This window comes from Abramis brama, assembly GCF_963993115.1.
Source record: "Abramis brama genome assembly, chromosome: 8".
Classification (NCBI taxonomy): Eukaryota; Metazoa; Chordata; class Actinopteri; order Cypriniformes; family Leuciscidae; genus Abramis; species Abramis brama.
In genome coordinates this window covers 27,152,694-27,165,777 of record NC_139970.1, presented here as the reverse complement: position 1 = coordinate 27,165,777, position 13,084 = coordinate 27,152,694, and the positions used below count along the sequence as shown (strand labels likewise).

Below are 13,084 nucleotides of genomic sequence, written 5' to 3'. Positions count from 1 at the left end.
TTGCTTGCTTGCTTGCTTGCTTGCTTTGGGGGATGGACTTGAAGGACTCGATCGACTCCATCTGTTTTTTGATCATTGATCATTGTTCTCTAGTCACTTGTTTTTAACTTTGGGATTGCTTCAGCAAGCATTTGCAATATATTCCAATAATATATTTCTGTAATATATTCCACCTACAATGGCAGGCATACACTGCACATATTTATTTATTTTAAATATAGTACAGTCTAAAAATGTGATGAAATTTGATGAAAATATATCCTCACATTTCCCAACGCATTTTGTTATATCTTTATCAGAGGAGACATCTCTCAAACTGCCTTTGATGTTTTGAGTTGCAAAAAAAGTAGACCATCAAATGGGATTGTCATTGTCATTCGGCAACCCTGTCAAAAGAGGACTCGCCAATTCACTGGCAGTGCCACAATAACACACCTACACCACGATTTCCCCTCACCCAGCCTACTCAAGAATGGCATAATGATATGTCGCTGCTGAAATTCTTTCTTTCAGAAACACCAACGCGATTTCCTCCCCTTATTTATCTCAGCGTCTTCTCCTAAGATGGCTTTGTATCCGACAAAGCTTCTGCCTCACACATCCTAGCCTGAGGAAAGGCTCTTATAGTTATGAATTGTAGCCTTTTTTGGCGCAGTGTGGGCAGAAGACTATGATTCAAAAGAATGGGTGATGATGACAGATTAAACAAGCGTGTTATGGAGACAGAAAGCGTGTGAGAAGTGTGTGTGAACATCTGTGTGTTTTTATGTTGTTTGCAACCGCCACCAGATCAGATCAAAGTAGATGCCGGAGATAGAGCCAGAGGGAAAGAGCGAGACAGAGATCAAATCTGTGTGAATATCGTGTCTTGCTTTGACGGATAAATAAAGAGGTCTGGCTATAACATAAGTATAAACCATCTCCCCTTGGCTCAAATCTGTCTCTTGCAGTTTCTCTCTTGCTCTCCTCCTTTTCATATATAGATGCATGACTCATATGGCCTGCTGCAAACTAGAGCAAAGTTCAATGATAATTCAGTTGAACAAGCTAACATCTCCTCGAGGTCATGCTTGGCCCAGATGTCTCCTCGGGCTTAACACCTGTGCAAAAGCACCCAGTTTGCAATTCACGTACACCTCTACCATTCGCATGGGCCTTCCGTGGGAGCCGGTTTCTGACAGCTGTTTCCATCACGTAACCTTGATGATGTGCTATTCATCAAACCATTAAGCACAAAAGACCTTTATCTTTATGAGTAACCCAGTGCAGCTGCCGTGCAGATGAATAAAATGGAATTTATTTGAACTATGCACCATTCCAGATGGCTAAGTAATAAACATAAAAAGTTTCGTACCCTTTTGATTTGTGTCCACATCCTTTTGAAAGTGCTACTGTGGTCACGAGTGCTGTTTGTGCACAACTTTTTTGATATTTACAAAAGAAGATGGTAATTTCATTGCCATCATCTAGTCAAATGTTAGCATTGTTGCTGCATTAAATTGATCAAAAGTGATTATTACAGATACATTCAAATAAATGCTGTTCTTTTGAACTTTCAAAGAATCCTGAAAAAAATAAATATATTTTCAACATTGATTTATAAGAAATGTTTTTTTGAGCACCAAATCCACATATGAGAATTATTTCTAAAGGATCATATCAAGTGAAGACTGCAATACATATTTGAACATTTGAACGTATTCTTTATCAAGAACTGGGACTTTATCAAGAACTGCTTTCTGTGCAGGTATCTCGGTGTGGTATGATCTACATGGAGCCTCACATGCTGGGATGGCGGCCTCTGATGCTGTCCTGGCTCAACACTTTGCCATCAACTCTGAGCTCCATGCACAAAGACCTCATTACTGGCCTCTTCGACCGCATACTGCCTGCATCTCTTGAGCTCATCCGCAAAGGCACTAAGGTACAACTGTAACTGTGCTGCAGATAATGAGCGAGTGCTTTCCCACTGAATTAAAGGCATCTTTAATATTAAGAGAAACAGTTGCACACTCATTGAATTAATATTTTCCTCCTGTTAAGCACTGACAAATTATTTCAACCCGTTCCCTATTCTCTCAAGCTAAACAGGACACCCAATTTGGGACATGATTGAATACTGTATGTTTGTTAGATTTAATGATTTTTGCTTTAAACATATCAACATGAGTGCAGTCATACCATGAATGGTGTACTTTTTCAAAGTTACAATTCAAAGTGTCCATTATTGCACAGCCAGTACTGGAATTTAGTTGGCAAAATTATTTACTCAAATACATTTGCATAATGATACTAATTGACAACTTTCCAAGTTGTATATCTCTCTTAAACTTATACTCATACTCATACTCTCATTACTTCTTTTATGTTAAATATTTTTCAAATCTCAATCTCAAATCAATAGTTTGTGTTAATTCAGTTATAAATTACTGAGCACTTTAGGACACATGGTGCTGGAAAAAATATGAACTGGGAGAAAAAAAGAAAGACATTAGTTTTTTTTATATGAAACATAATTATTACTCTAAGAGTCTGGAAGGAATAGGAAATGCATGTTCTCAATTAAGTACAGGCATTACATACAGAATTTCCTTTCCCAATAATCACAGGCTTCTGCAGTTAAGGGTTCTTTTGTGCTTACATGCTTGCATTGTGCTCAGAATGGGATAAAGCGCTAATTATGTCCTTTCTTTTTTTTAAAAAGAAACACTTTCCTAACAGTCCTGTTTTGTCTCTTATTGCTAACAGTGCACTTTGGTTATACAGTTTTTGTCAGACAGAGTAGAGCTTTCTTCTGCCACTCATTTGCTGCTATATTTCTTCCCTTGTTTGTCATTTTTGTCTAGCAATTATTGAGCTATTATTTATTATCTCACGTTGTACCTTTAAGATAGTTTTGTCCAGTATAATAGCACACCACCATATATCTTGCCATGAGTTCTTGGTCCGGACTAATGGAGTGTGTTTTGTGTGGGCATTCAGGAATTATCTCCCACGTCCAACACGAGCCTGGTGAGGTCTCTGATGAATCTGATGGACTGCATGATGGATGAGTTCAGAGAGGAGAGCCAGATGAAAGGGGTGAATGAAAGAGATGTCTGCTCCTGGCTTGAGGTGAGGAGATAAAATGTGAAAATAAGACCAAATGTAGAATGTTGGACACTTAATGCACTCAACACTCACAGCTTTGCCTATGAAGCCGAAATTGATCCGCACTGCTGCTGAGCCCACACTGAGGCAGTTGGCAAAAAAACAAGCAAAACATCTTAGCAACCACATAACAATGTCCTAGCAATGATCCACAACGCATTAGCATCATGGCATTACGTTTCACATAGGCACCACTCACATTTTCATCATTTGATCTAATTGTGATCAATCGTTTTGTGCAATATTTTACATTAATTAATTGTTTATACAATATATCTGACGCGTAGAGAGTGTTCAGAAGGTTATGAATACAGAGGAGAGATGCCTTATACTGGATATAGTGTATCTCAAGGATCTTTTCATTTGTTTGAATAATCGGCTTTCATAGCTAGTGAATCAAAATGCTTGTTTAGTTTCACTTGGTCCTCAAAGCATACTAGGGACTTTTTTTCTCCAGTTTGGGTGTTTGACTGCAAATTCATCATATTAATTGCTTCTCAAAAATGTCTTCGCTTTACTGTCCCGAGGGGTTATATCTTAAGCCGAAGGCAACTTTTGCCCTTTTTTGTGTGTTGTCTGACTCTGAAGTCTGTCAATACTGTCTGCATTTCTCCTCTAAAGGTAATAATCTTTTCCCACCTGCTCCTCTGAGACGGAGATCATATCAGTGGATCAAAAAGTGCCAACATAGACGGGGAGTCTCATTGATTAGCTGCTAGTACAGGATCAATGTTTAGAAAATCTCCCTCCTCCCAGATAGGAATGACTTTATTTGCCGCCTCTCAGTTGGTCATCAGAGTATTGCACAATCTTGAAGTTTTTTTTTTTTTTTTTTGCCAAAGGAGCACAAAGCATTTAGTCTCGAATCAATGATGGCAATGTTTGTATTGATTGTCATTGCTGCAGCAGATTGATCTTAAGGTGGAATTAAGTTTGTAAAGAAATATTTATGAATAATTGATTGGATTAGTAGCTGTGGGAAGGTCAGCAGTGGGTCGTGATTACACAGCAACTGAGGAAGTAAAAAATTATATTATTTATGGAAAAACTCAATATATGATACCTAAAAATGGACTTATCAGACGTCAACAGACGTCAACTACTAGCTTTGACTTCTCTTACTGCATGAAAACATACTTTTTCTTTCTTCCTGTATAGGGCATATTTGTTTTCTGCCTCTTGTGGTCAGTCGGGGCCAGCTGCACTGAGGCTGGACGGGTAAAGTTTGATGGTTTGGTAAAGGAGATGCTGGCAGGTGGCCTAAGTGAGGAGACGCGCACACAACATGGAATCTTGGAGCATGTGGAGCCTCCCGCCAAGCAGCTGACAGTGCCTTTACCCACTGAGGGCACGCTCTATGAATACCGCTTCCTCAAAGAGGTCAGGAAGTTTCTTCAACACATTTGAGTGGATATGTTGAGAGAAACAGATTGGGCTCTTTTGGGAAGTTTTTTCCTGTTCCAATTTTTTGGGGGTAATTAGGTAGCTGACATGAAATACTTTTTGAAAACTCCTCTACTCCATCTAAATCCATTTTAACAGCTTGCTGATCATTTAAAAAAAAAATAAAGAACCATCTAAAAAATTATTTATTGAGGACAAAATGTGATAATCTTTTGTGTTATCTATATTATCTTCTCTTTCCTGCAGCTTCTTATTCCTTCTCAGAGATGTATATCAATCTGGCTTTCTAGAAAGCATTTGTGCAATTCTAATATTCAGCCTGATTTGGTATTAAAAATGTCATCTTGGCTTGATCAATATTTAGAATACATACAAAGTGTAAAACCAACCTCTTAATTTCTGGAGCTTGAGGCATGTGGATTTGATTATTTCTCTTTTTCATCCTGAAATACTAATAAGCAAATCCACTCTCTGCTCAGGAAGCACACTCTCCTCATCCCGAATGAGCTAATCCGTCTTGTTATTTCTTAGAAATCACAAGCTTTATCTCTGTGTAATAAAACTTCAGGCATAACCTGGACTAATTTGCCAATTTCATGCCTCATTAAATGCTGAAAATGTCATTTATTAGAGAAGAAATGGATTATCCATTGCTTACATTTTCCTGCTGTAGATAAAAGCCTTTTTTTCTGAACAGACAGGAATATGAAGTGTATATAAGGCTTCTACAAAGAGTGCATCATTACATTTTTAAGGGTAAAAATGATGGTGGAATTGGAAACACTGCAGCATTAATACACACTGTAGTTTCAGACAGCATTGAAGGACAGAAAAACAAAACTCCAAACCAAAAAGCTAACAAGAATATTTATTGAAATTGTTTTTCATAAAAATGGTTTACATTAGCAATGATACTCTAACAGGGTCCAGGCAGATGGGAGTTGTGGACTGAGGAGCTGAAGGATTTTCCCCCTATCCCCAAAGATGTGCAGTTCAACGAAATAATTGTGCCTACGGAGAACACTATACGCTACACTGCTCTCATGAAGCTGCTCATCACTCATCAGAAGCCCACCGTCTTTGTTGGCCCCACGGGGACTGGCAAGAGCGTCTACATTCTAGTGAGTGTTTCAGCGCAGTTTTTACCACAATGAATACCAGTCTCCCACTATATTTAGAATAGGATTGTCAATCAATTACAGTGGAAATGAAGCAGTCAGTCAAGTTAACATTATTTAGTAAATGGATTTCCACTCTATTCAAAAATTATATAACAAACACGATAAATGTAACCATTTAAAAGACAAAAAGATTTTTTGCTATAGCTTTTGTAGCTGGGCGCCGCCATTTTGCAGTACTACAGCCTTTGACGTCACAGGGTTGGTTGTCTTGCCTGAGTTCAACAGATACAACAGTGGAGGACAGATAGTGAAAGATAAAGATAGTCAAAGATGGAAACGGGAAAGCCACAGCGCATCAGAAGACAAAAGGGAGGTCACTATTACATTGCTCCTGGATTTAAAAATGAGTTTTACAGTGTTAAAGCAAATGACAAAAGAGTCCATTTTCATAAACTGCCGCTGAAACGGAGAACAGTGCTGCTTCACTTCCTAAAACGCATTCAGACAGAAGTCCCACTTCAAGATTTCCATAGTTTTACTTGGATATAGAATATGTTGCAAAAATGACTTTCAGAAATTAAAATGAACCACAATCATTTTAATTACCCGTTTGTCATTCCGCAACATGCAGAGATAGTTAAAAGCTAATGCAAATTGCTAAATAAATATTTTTTACCATGAATGTTATCCCCAATTCCATCATCTTCCTTGCCATCATCTTTTTTGATCCATTTGCATTCCGTGCAATAAAGTTTTTAACCAACTTCACTGCTTGAGGCCTGAATTATTTTTGTTCGCCTATTTTACTTGCCGACAGATATTATGAGTTTATCTATTACTATTAACAATTACAGCAACTAAATGGACAAATCAAAGACCAGAATCGAAACATTAATAATATTAATTATGGAGCCAACCAACTCTGTGACGTCACAGGTTGTAGTACTCAAAGATGGCGGCGCCCTTGCTACAAAAGTGATAAAACATATTTGTCTCTTTTAAATGGTTACCGTACATTTATCGTGTTTTATATCGTGTTATATATCGTTTGATAAATAATTTTTGATTGGAGTGGAAATCCATTTACTAAATAATGACTGACTGCTTTAATACTGCTTTAATACTGTATGTTAATATTTTAACACATTTGTTTTTATATTTAATTGTACTAAATTAACACATTAAATTGGCACTCCTAATTAGGAACGTCTCAACCAATCAGAATCAAGGACCGGAACTATAGTATCCGTTTATAAACTTACATAAAGGTGTCTTTTGTCTTTTGGTGTTGTATAATCTCACCTATGACACCAAGTGAGTCAGGACTTCCACTGGTGCCTCTGCTCAAAAAGGAAAAGAAAAAAGAATTAGGTGCACAGCAAAACTGTCTCTACCCACAGCTGAGCATAAAACATCTTACTTGATTTTGTACGTCTGCACACTAAGGGACGACGTCATCAGATTGTTATGGATGAGTCAATGGTTTGAGACCAACTGTGGCCCACTATACATGTATCCCAACCTCTTTCCACACTCATATTTTGGTCGGTGGTACGTTTAGAAAGTGACTCGACTGAAGATCCATCAGCCAAACATCCTCATCTGTTACTTGCATCATTATGATTTTGTTTTAAATACACCTGTGGGATCAATTTAGACATCATATGTTTGAGTAATGAGTAATGTTTGTTTTAAACATCAATATAATCTGAATCACCAGTTATTTCAGTAAAATTGATAGGATTATTCATTCTTTATACTCACTTACCCACTCACTTCATAGGTCTCTCTGCCTCCTCTTTCCTCTTCTCCTCTTTCTTTCTTTTCTTTTCACAATTTCCCCTCATGAATCTTTGGCAAAATTTGAAGGACTCTAAAAGTCTCCATGTTGTGAGCGTGAAATGCCTGCAGGTGCCAATGACTTCATCACCCTCATTTAGCACATGAATATTAAATCATAATTTTTCACACTCTGCCACATGGCTCTTTCACAGAGTTGTAAGGAATGAAAGAGATTGTATGTGTCATGCACAAGTGGAGCAACTCACGCTCTCAAGCTAAAATGAATGAGCTCTCTCTGAAATGTGCATAGATTTACATTAATTAGTTGACACATGGCTGATCCATAATAAGAGCTTTTATGTTGGTTGTACATGTTGTTGATTTTCATCCTTTAGGTTAACTGTTAAATTTATTGGGATTAATTTATTGGGATTATTAAGTTATTATATAAGACACAAGCATAATTATGTCAGGTGCAAAAGTTATATAAAATCATTTCCTAGACTAATTTACTTACAGCATCTTTTATAATGGTAGTGACAGGCTAAGAATAGAAAGACTGTTTTATTATCACTTCTAACACAGGTTGAAAGTTTTCATGAAAACATGCATGCAACATCTGTGCTAACTAGAGCTAATTAAGTGTCTCTAAATCCCCCACAGGACTTTTTGCTGAATCGTCTGGAGAAGGGTGTGTACAGTCCTCTGTTGATCAACTTCTCAGCCCAAACAACAGCAGCGCAGACCCAAAACATTATTATGTCTAAACTTGATAAGAGAAGGAAAGGAGTGTTTGGTCCTCCCCTGGGAAAGAAAATGGTATACTTTAAGCATCTTTTTATAACCCTTTTTTTCACTGGAGAGGATATGATCAAATCTCATTCAACTTTTACTAAGCAATTCTTTAAAAAACATTTATGACTTTAGTTTGTGACTAAAAGTCTGACTGTAACTTGAAAATTAGTTCTTAATTGCCAGAAAATTAAAATCTAAATTAAATGAGAACAAATGTGTTCCCCTGAAAAACAAGTTCACCTGTATTTAAAATGGCATGTTTAAAATGGCACATTATCTTCCAACATTCAAAATGACATTGACATTAGTGTTTTAATGACATACACATTTTAGTCCTGTCATTTTTGAGTTATTTTGACTTTAATTTGCCTTTTGATTACTTTGATCAGGTGGTGTTTGTGGATGATGTGAACATGCCAGCAAGAGAGACCTATGGAGCCCAGCCTCCAGTGGAGCTCTTACGACAGTGGCTCGACCATTGGAACTGGTATGAAATGAAGGACTGCTCCATGATCAGCTTAGTGGACATCCAAATCATGTGTGCCATGGGTCCGCCTGGTGAGTTCATGTCACTTATAAACTGTATGCTAATACCGTTTTTATTCAAGGAAAATGCAGTTCAAAGAGCAGTGTTCAGCAGGGTTGTTATTGTTAACTAAAACTAAAGCTAAAGCTATTCAAAATAGTTTTCAGCAATGGAAATAAAGCAGAAATAAAATAAAATATATATTAAATGAAAATTAGAAATGGCAACTAAGTCACAGTAAAACAAATCTATCAAACTTTAGGAGGCCAATAGTACTTACATGCAACTTTGACAGTGCAGCAAAGGAAGCAACATGTCTAATGTTTTGAACAGTGTATACTGGTCTGCTTTAAATTATTTGACATGTCCATTGTCATGTGCAGGTGGAGGTAGGAACCCTGTGACTCCTCGCTTTTTACGCCACTTCAACACCGTGACCATTAATGAATTTGATGACAAAACCATGTTCACTATCTTCTCAAAAATTCTGGACTGGCACTTAACCATAAGGTAATGGTGCTTCATACCAATGTGAGTAATAAATAAATTACATTTTTAATACATTTCCTGTTTTTACCTGCTTTCAGATTTCCATTTCCCAAACTGTTCGCCAGCGTCACCTCTCAGATCATCAATGCCACCATGTCTGTGTACCAGGAGGCCACTAAAAACCTCCTGCCAACCCCAACCAAGTCCCACTATCTCTTCAACCTTCGAGATTTTTCACGCGTCATCCAGGGGATCTGCTTATCACGGCCGGAGACTGCAGACGACCCTATGGCCATCAAACGCTTATGGGTGCATGAGGTAACTGCAAACACAGTTTTATAGGCCATATCATAGTAAGAAAGCTAAACTGATGTTGAAATATCCTCTCATGCAGGTTCTGAGGGTGTATTATGACCGCTTAGTTCATCCGTCTGATTGTGCATGGATGGTGGGCTTCCTGCAGGAAGTTTCTAAGTCTCATCTGAAAGAAGATTTCCATCAGCTCTTCAAGCATTTGGACAGTGATGCAGATGGGCTTGTAACCGAAGATGACCTTCGGAGCCTCATGTTCTGCGATTTTCACGACCCCAAGGGTGAGGACCGCAACTACCGGGAGGTGGGTAACCCCGAGAAGCTCCGTCAGGTGGTGGAGACCCATCTTGAAGAGTACAACAATATAAGCAAGGCTCCCATGAATCTTGTACTTTTCCGATTCGCCATCGAACACGTTTGTCGCATCTCCCGAATTCTCAAACAGCCCCGTGGTCATGCTCTCTTAGTGGGAGTCGGAGGGAGCGGTCGTCAGTCGTTGACGCGCTTGGCCGCCCATATGGCTGAAGCCGAACTCTTCCAGGTGGAGATCTCGAAGAGTTATGGGGTTGCAGAGTGGCGTGATGACCTCAAACTCATCATGCAAAAATCGACATCTGGGGAAACTCATGGAGTCTTCCTTTTCACTGACACCCAGATTAAGTTGGAGTCATTTTTGGAGGATGTGAGTAACTTGTTAAACACTGGTGAGGTTCCCAATCTCTTTGCCGTAGATGAGAAGCAGGAGATTTGTGAGCGCATGCGTGTCTTGGACCGTCAGCGTGAACGTGATAAGCAGACGGACGGCAGCCCACTGTCTCTTTTTAACATGTTTTTGGAGCGCTGTCGCAGCCAGTTGCACGTGGTACTGGCCATGAGTCCTATTGGTGACACCTTCAGAAGCCGCCTGAGACGTTTCCCGGCTCTCATTAACTGCTGCACTATTGACTGGTTTCAGGTTGGTGTCAATGTAAAGAATGTAAAGTGTTATTTTAGTGTAATTGATTTACTATTTTAGTTTTTATACATATTTAAATTTTTATACATATTCATATTTTAAAAAGAGTAATTTTATTTATTTATTATATATTTAAATATGTAAAGTCACCTTTATTTTTATAGCACTTTATACAATAGAAATTGTGGTTGCACTTTTTTTTTTACAGTACGTACACTTGTAAGTACTTACCATATCTTTCTTACTTACCTAAGATCGTACTGGGTATTTAGTTACTAAGGTAACTAAATGGGTTAAGGTTAGATTTAGGGGTAGGTTCAGGATTATTACCTAGTTATTACCCAGTTACTGTATTTACTATAAAAAGTACATATCTGTACATATCCGGAACATGACTGTAAAATAAAGTGCTACTGAAATTGTTTCAAAGCAGCTTAACAGATTTAAACAGGAAAGTAACAGAATTAATTATGTGTGCAAGCTTCATCAAAAATGAGATAAAATCTGTGATATGAGATAAAAGTGTAATGAATCCTTATGTTCCAAAAGAGCTGGCCAGCAGATGCACTGCAGGCTGTGGCGTCTCGTTTCCTGGAAGATATTGAAATGACGGACACTACTCGTGAAGGCTGTATTAGCATGTGCAAGAGCTTCCACACATCCACCATAAATCTCTCTGCAAGTTTTCTTTCGGAGCTGCAACGCTACAACTATGTCACACCAACTTCCTATTTGGAGCTCATATCTATGTTTAAGCACTTACTCCAGCGCAAAAGATCGTAAGTCATTCTGGTCTGAGAGGCTTTACATTAGAATCATTGACTGATGACTGGTTTTAATAATTAGGTTGTCACATTTTGGCACATTTTCACATTTCATTCACATTGTTGTTACAGTGAGGTCATGAAGCTGAAGAGTCGTTATGAGGTTGGTCTCCAGAAGCTGGAATCGGCCGCCACTCAGGTGTGCACAATGCAGGTAGAGCTGGAGGCCCTTCAGCCTCAGCTGCGTGTGGCCAGCAAAGAGGTGGAAGAGATGATGGTGGTCATCGAGCGAGAGTCTGTGGAGGTATCCAAGACAGAGAAAGTGGTCCGTGTGGATGAAGCAGAAGCTAATGAGCAGGCGTTGGCTGCCAAGGCTATTAAAGATGAATGTGATGCCGATCTGGCGGTTGCTGTGCCCATTCTGGAATCCGCATTGGCTGCTTTGAACACACTCACACAGCAGGTTGGAGGAAACTATAATTGAATAATTATTCTTACTTTATGTTGCATACAAATTGCATTCTAGCCTAGCGCATGTTTGCATAGAAAAACTATGGAAAAGTAGCGCAGTGGAATGGAAAAGCACATTCTGTGTGAACTGACCCAGCTTTCCAGATGAAGCGTTCTTTAACAGACTTGGATATGTAGGTGTGCTGTAGTTGTACTATCAGTATTGTATAAAGCGCCAAATAAATAGTTGACTTTTGCAGAACGTGCCATGCTTGCTGTATTCTCGCATTTTACACGGCTTTGACCAGCGGATGTCGCTAACATGTGACTCCCTTCTGCTCCGCTGCTTTGCGCATGCATAGAAGTAATGATTACGAGAAATTTTCTCAATATTACGAGAAAGTTTCTCAATATTACGAGAAAGTTTCTCAATATTACGAGAAAGTTTCTCATTATTATGAGAAACTAAGTCATTATTACGAGAAAATTCGTCCCTAGTGAAAAATAAATGTACTAAAATGTATTTGAAATACATTTATTTTATGCTAAGTATACTACAAATACATTTACATATTTATGTACTTAAATACCCTGTTATTGTACTTTTAGTATACTAAATTGGTATACTTAAAGTCTGCTAAATTTGTACTTAATGCACTTTAGTTATCCGTAAATAGTGCTGAAGTTCAACTAAAGCTATACTTAAGTATATTTGACTGTGCTAAAGTGGAACTATAGGCTGTATGCACGATCGCTTCCGCGTTTTGTCTCAGCCCGCCCAGTTACATCCAGTGCTGCGTCAGAAGCCGTTTTTGCATTCGGTGGAGATAATGGTAAATTACACTCGCTGTTTACAAGAACTTCCAGCGGTTAACGTGAATGATGTTAACAATATTGTGAGGCAGTTAGCTGTCACACCTAAGAGTAAGAAAGAGAAGGGCTTTAAATTATATATTTCGATCTACATCGACAACTTTGAGGGTGAGTATTCTCTCATATCATGTGAAATCCGACTAGCGAATTGGTTTCTAAAATCGTTGTCTCCGTTTCTGGGAAAATTAATTTTATGAAAGTTTTGCCGCTAGTACACTTCGCTATAGAATGCGCTATGCGGAAGTAAAGACGCTGGCTGAGATTCTACCGGAAATACGTCAGCAGTGTTCGTGCATAGAGCGCAAGTAAACTTTATGTACACTTTACATTTCTTGCATTTAAAGACTGATATTATACAGTTATACTATCCTTTCTAATAGTGATATTAAACACATTTTAAGGCTTAATATTAAGAAATGTGCATTGTGCAATAAAGAAGTACTCCAAATAAAGTTTAATTATA

At 38.3% G+C, this 13,084-nt stretch overlaps 1 protein-coding gene across 1 annotated transcript in view; it reads left to right on the top strand.

Annotated features, from left to right (window-relative positions):
* dnah7 (dynein, axonemal, heavy chain 7) overlaps nucleotides 1-13,084 on the top strand; it is a 74,104-nt gene that overhangs the window by 37,750 nt on the left and 23,270 nt on the right. Inside the window, exons 33-43 of the mRNA XM_084122800.1 lie at nucleotides 1,748-1,924; nucleotides 2,983-3,114; nucleotides 4,309-4,530; nucleotides 5,478-5,675; nucleotides 8,121-8,276; nucleotides 8,642-8,810; nucleotides 9,162-9,288; nucleotides 9,366-9,585; nucleotides 9,662-10,534; nucleotides 11,084-11,313; nucleotides 11,431-11,761. Of these exons, the coding sequence (XP_083978926.1) occupies nucleotides 1,748-1,924; nucleotides 2,983-3,114; nucleotides 4,309-4,530; nucleotides 5,478-5,675; nucleotides 8,121-8,276; nucleotides 8,642-8,810; nucleotides 9,162-9,288; nucleotides 9,366-9,585; nucleotides 9,662-10,534; nucleotides 11,084-11,313; nucleotides 11,431-11,761 (2,835 nt within the window). The remainder of the gene's footprint in view (nucleotides 1-1,747; nucleotides 1,925-2,982; nucleotides 3,115-4,308; nucleotides 4,531-5,477; nucleotides 5,676-8,120; nucleotides 8,277-8,641; nucleotides 8,811-9,161; nucleotides 9,289-9,365; nucleotides 9,586-9,661; nucleotides 10,535-11,083; nucleotides 11,314-11,430; nucleotides 11,762-13,084) is intronic.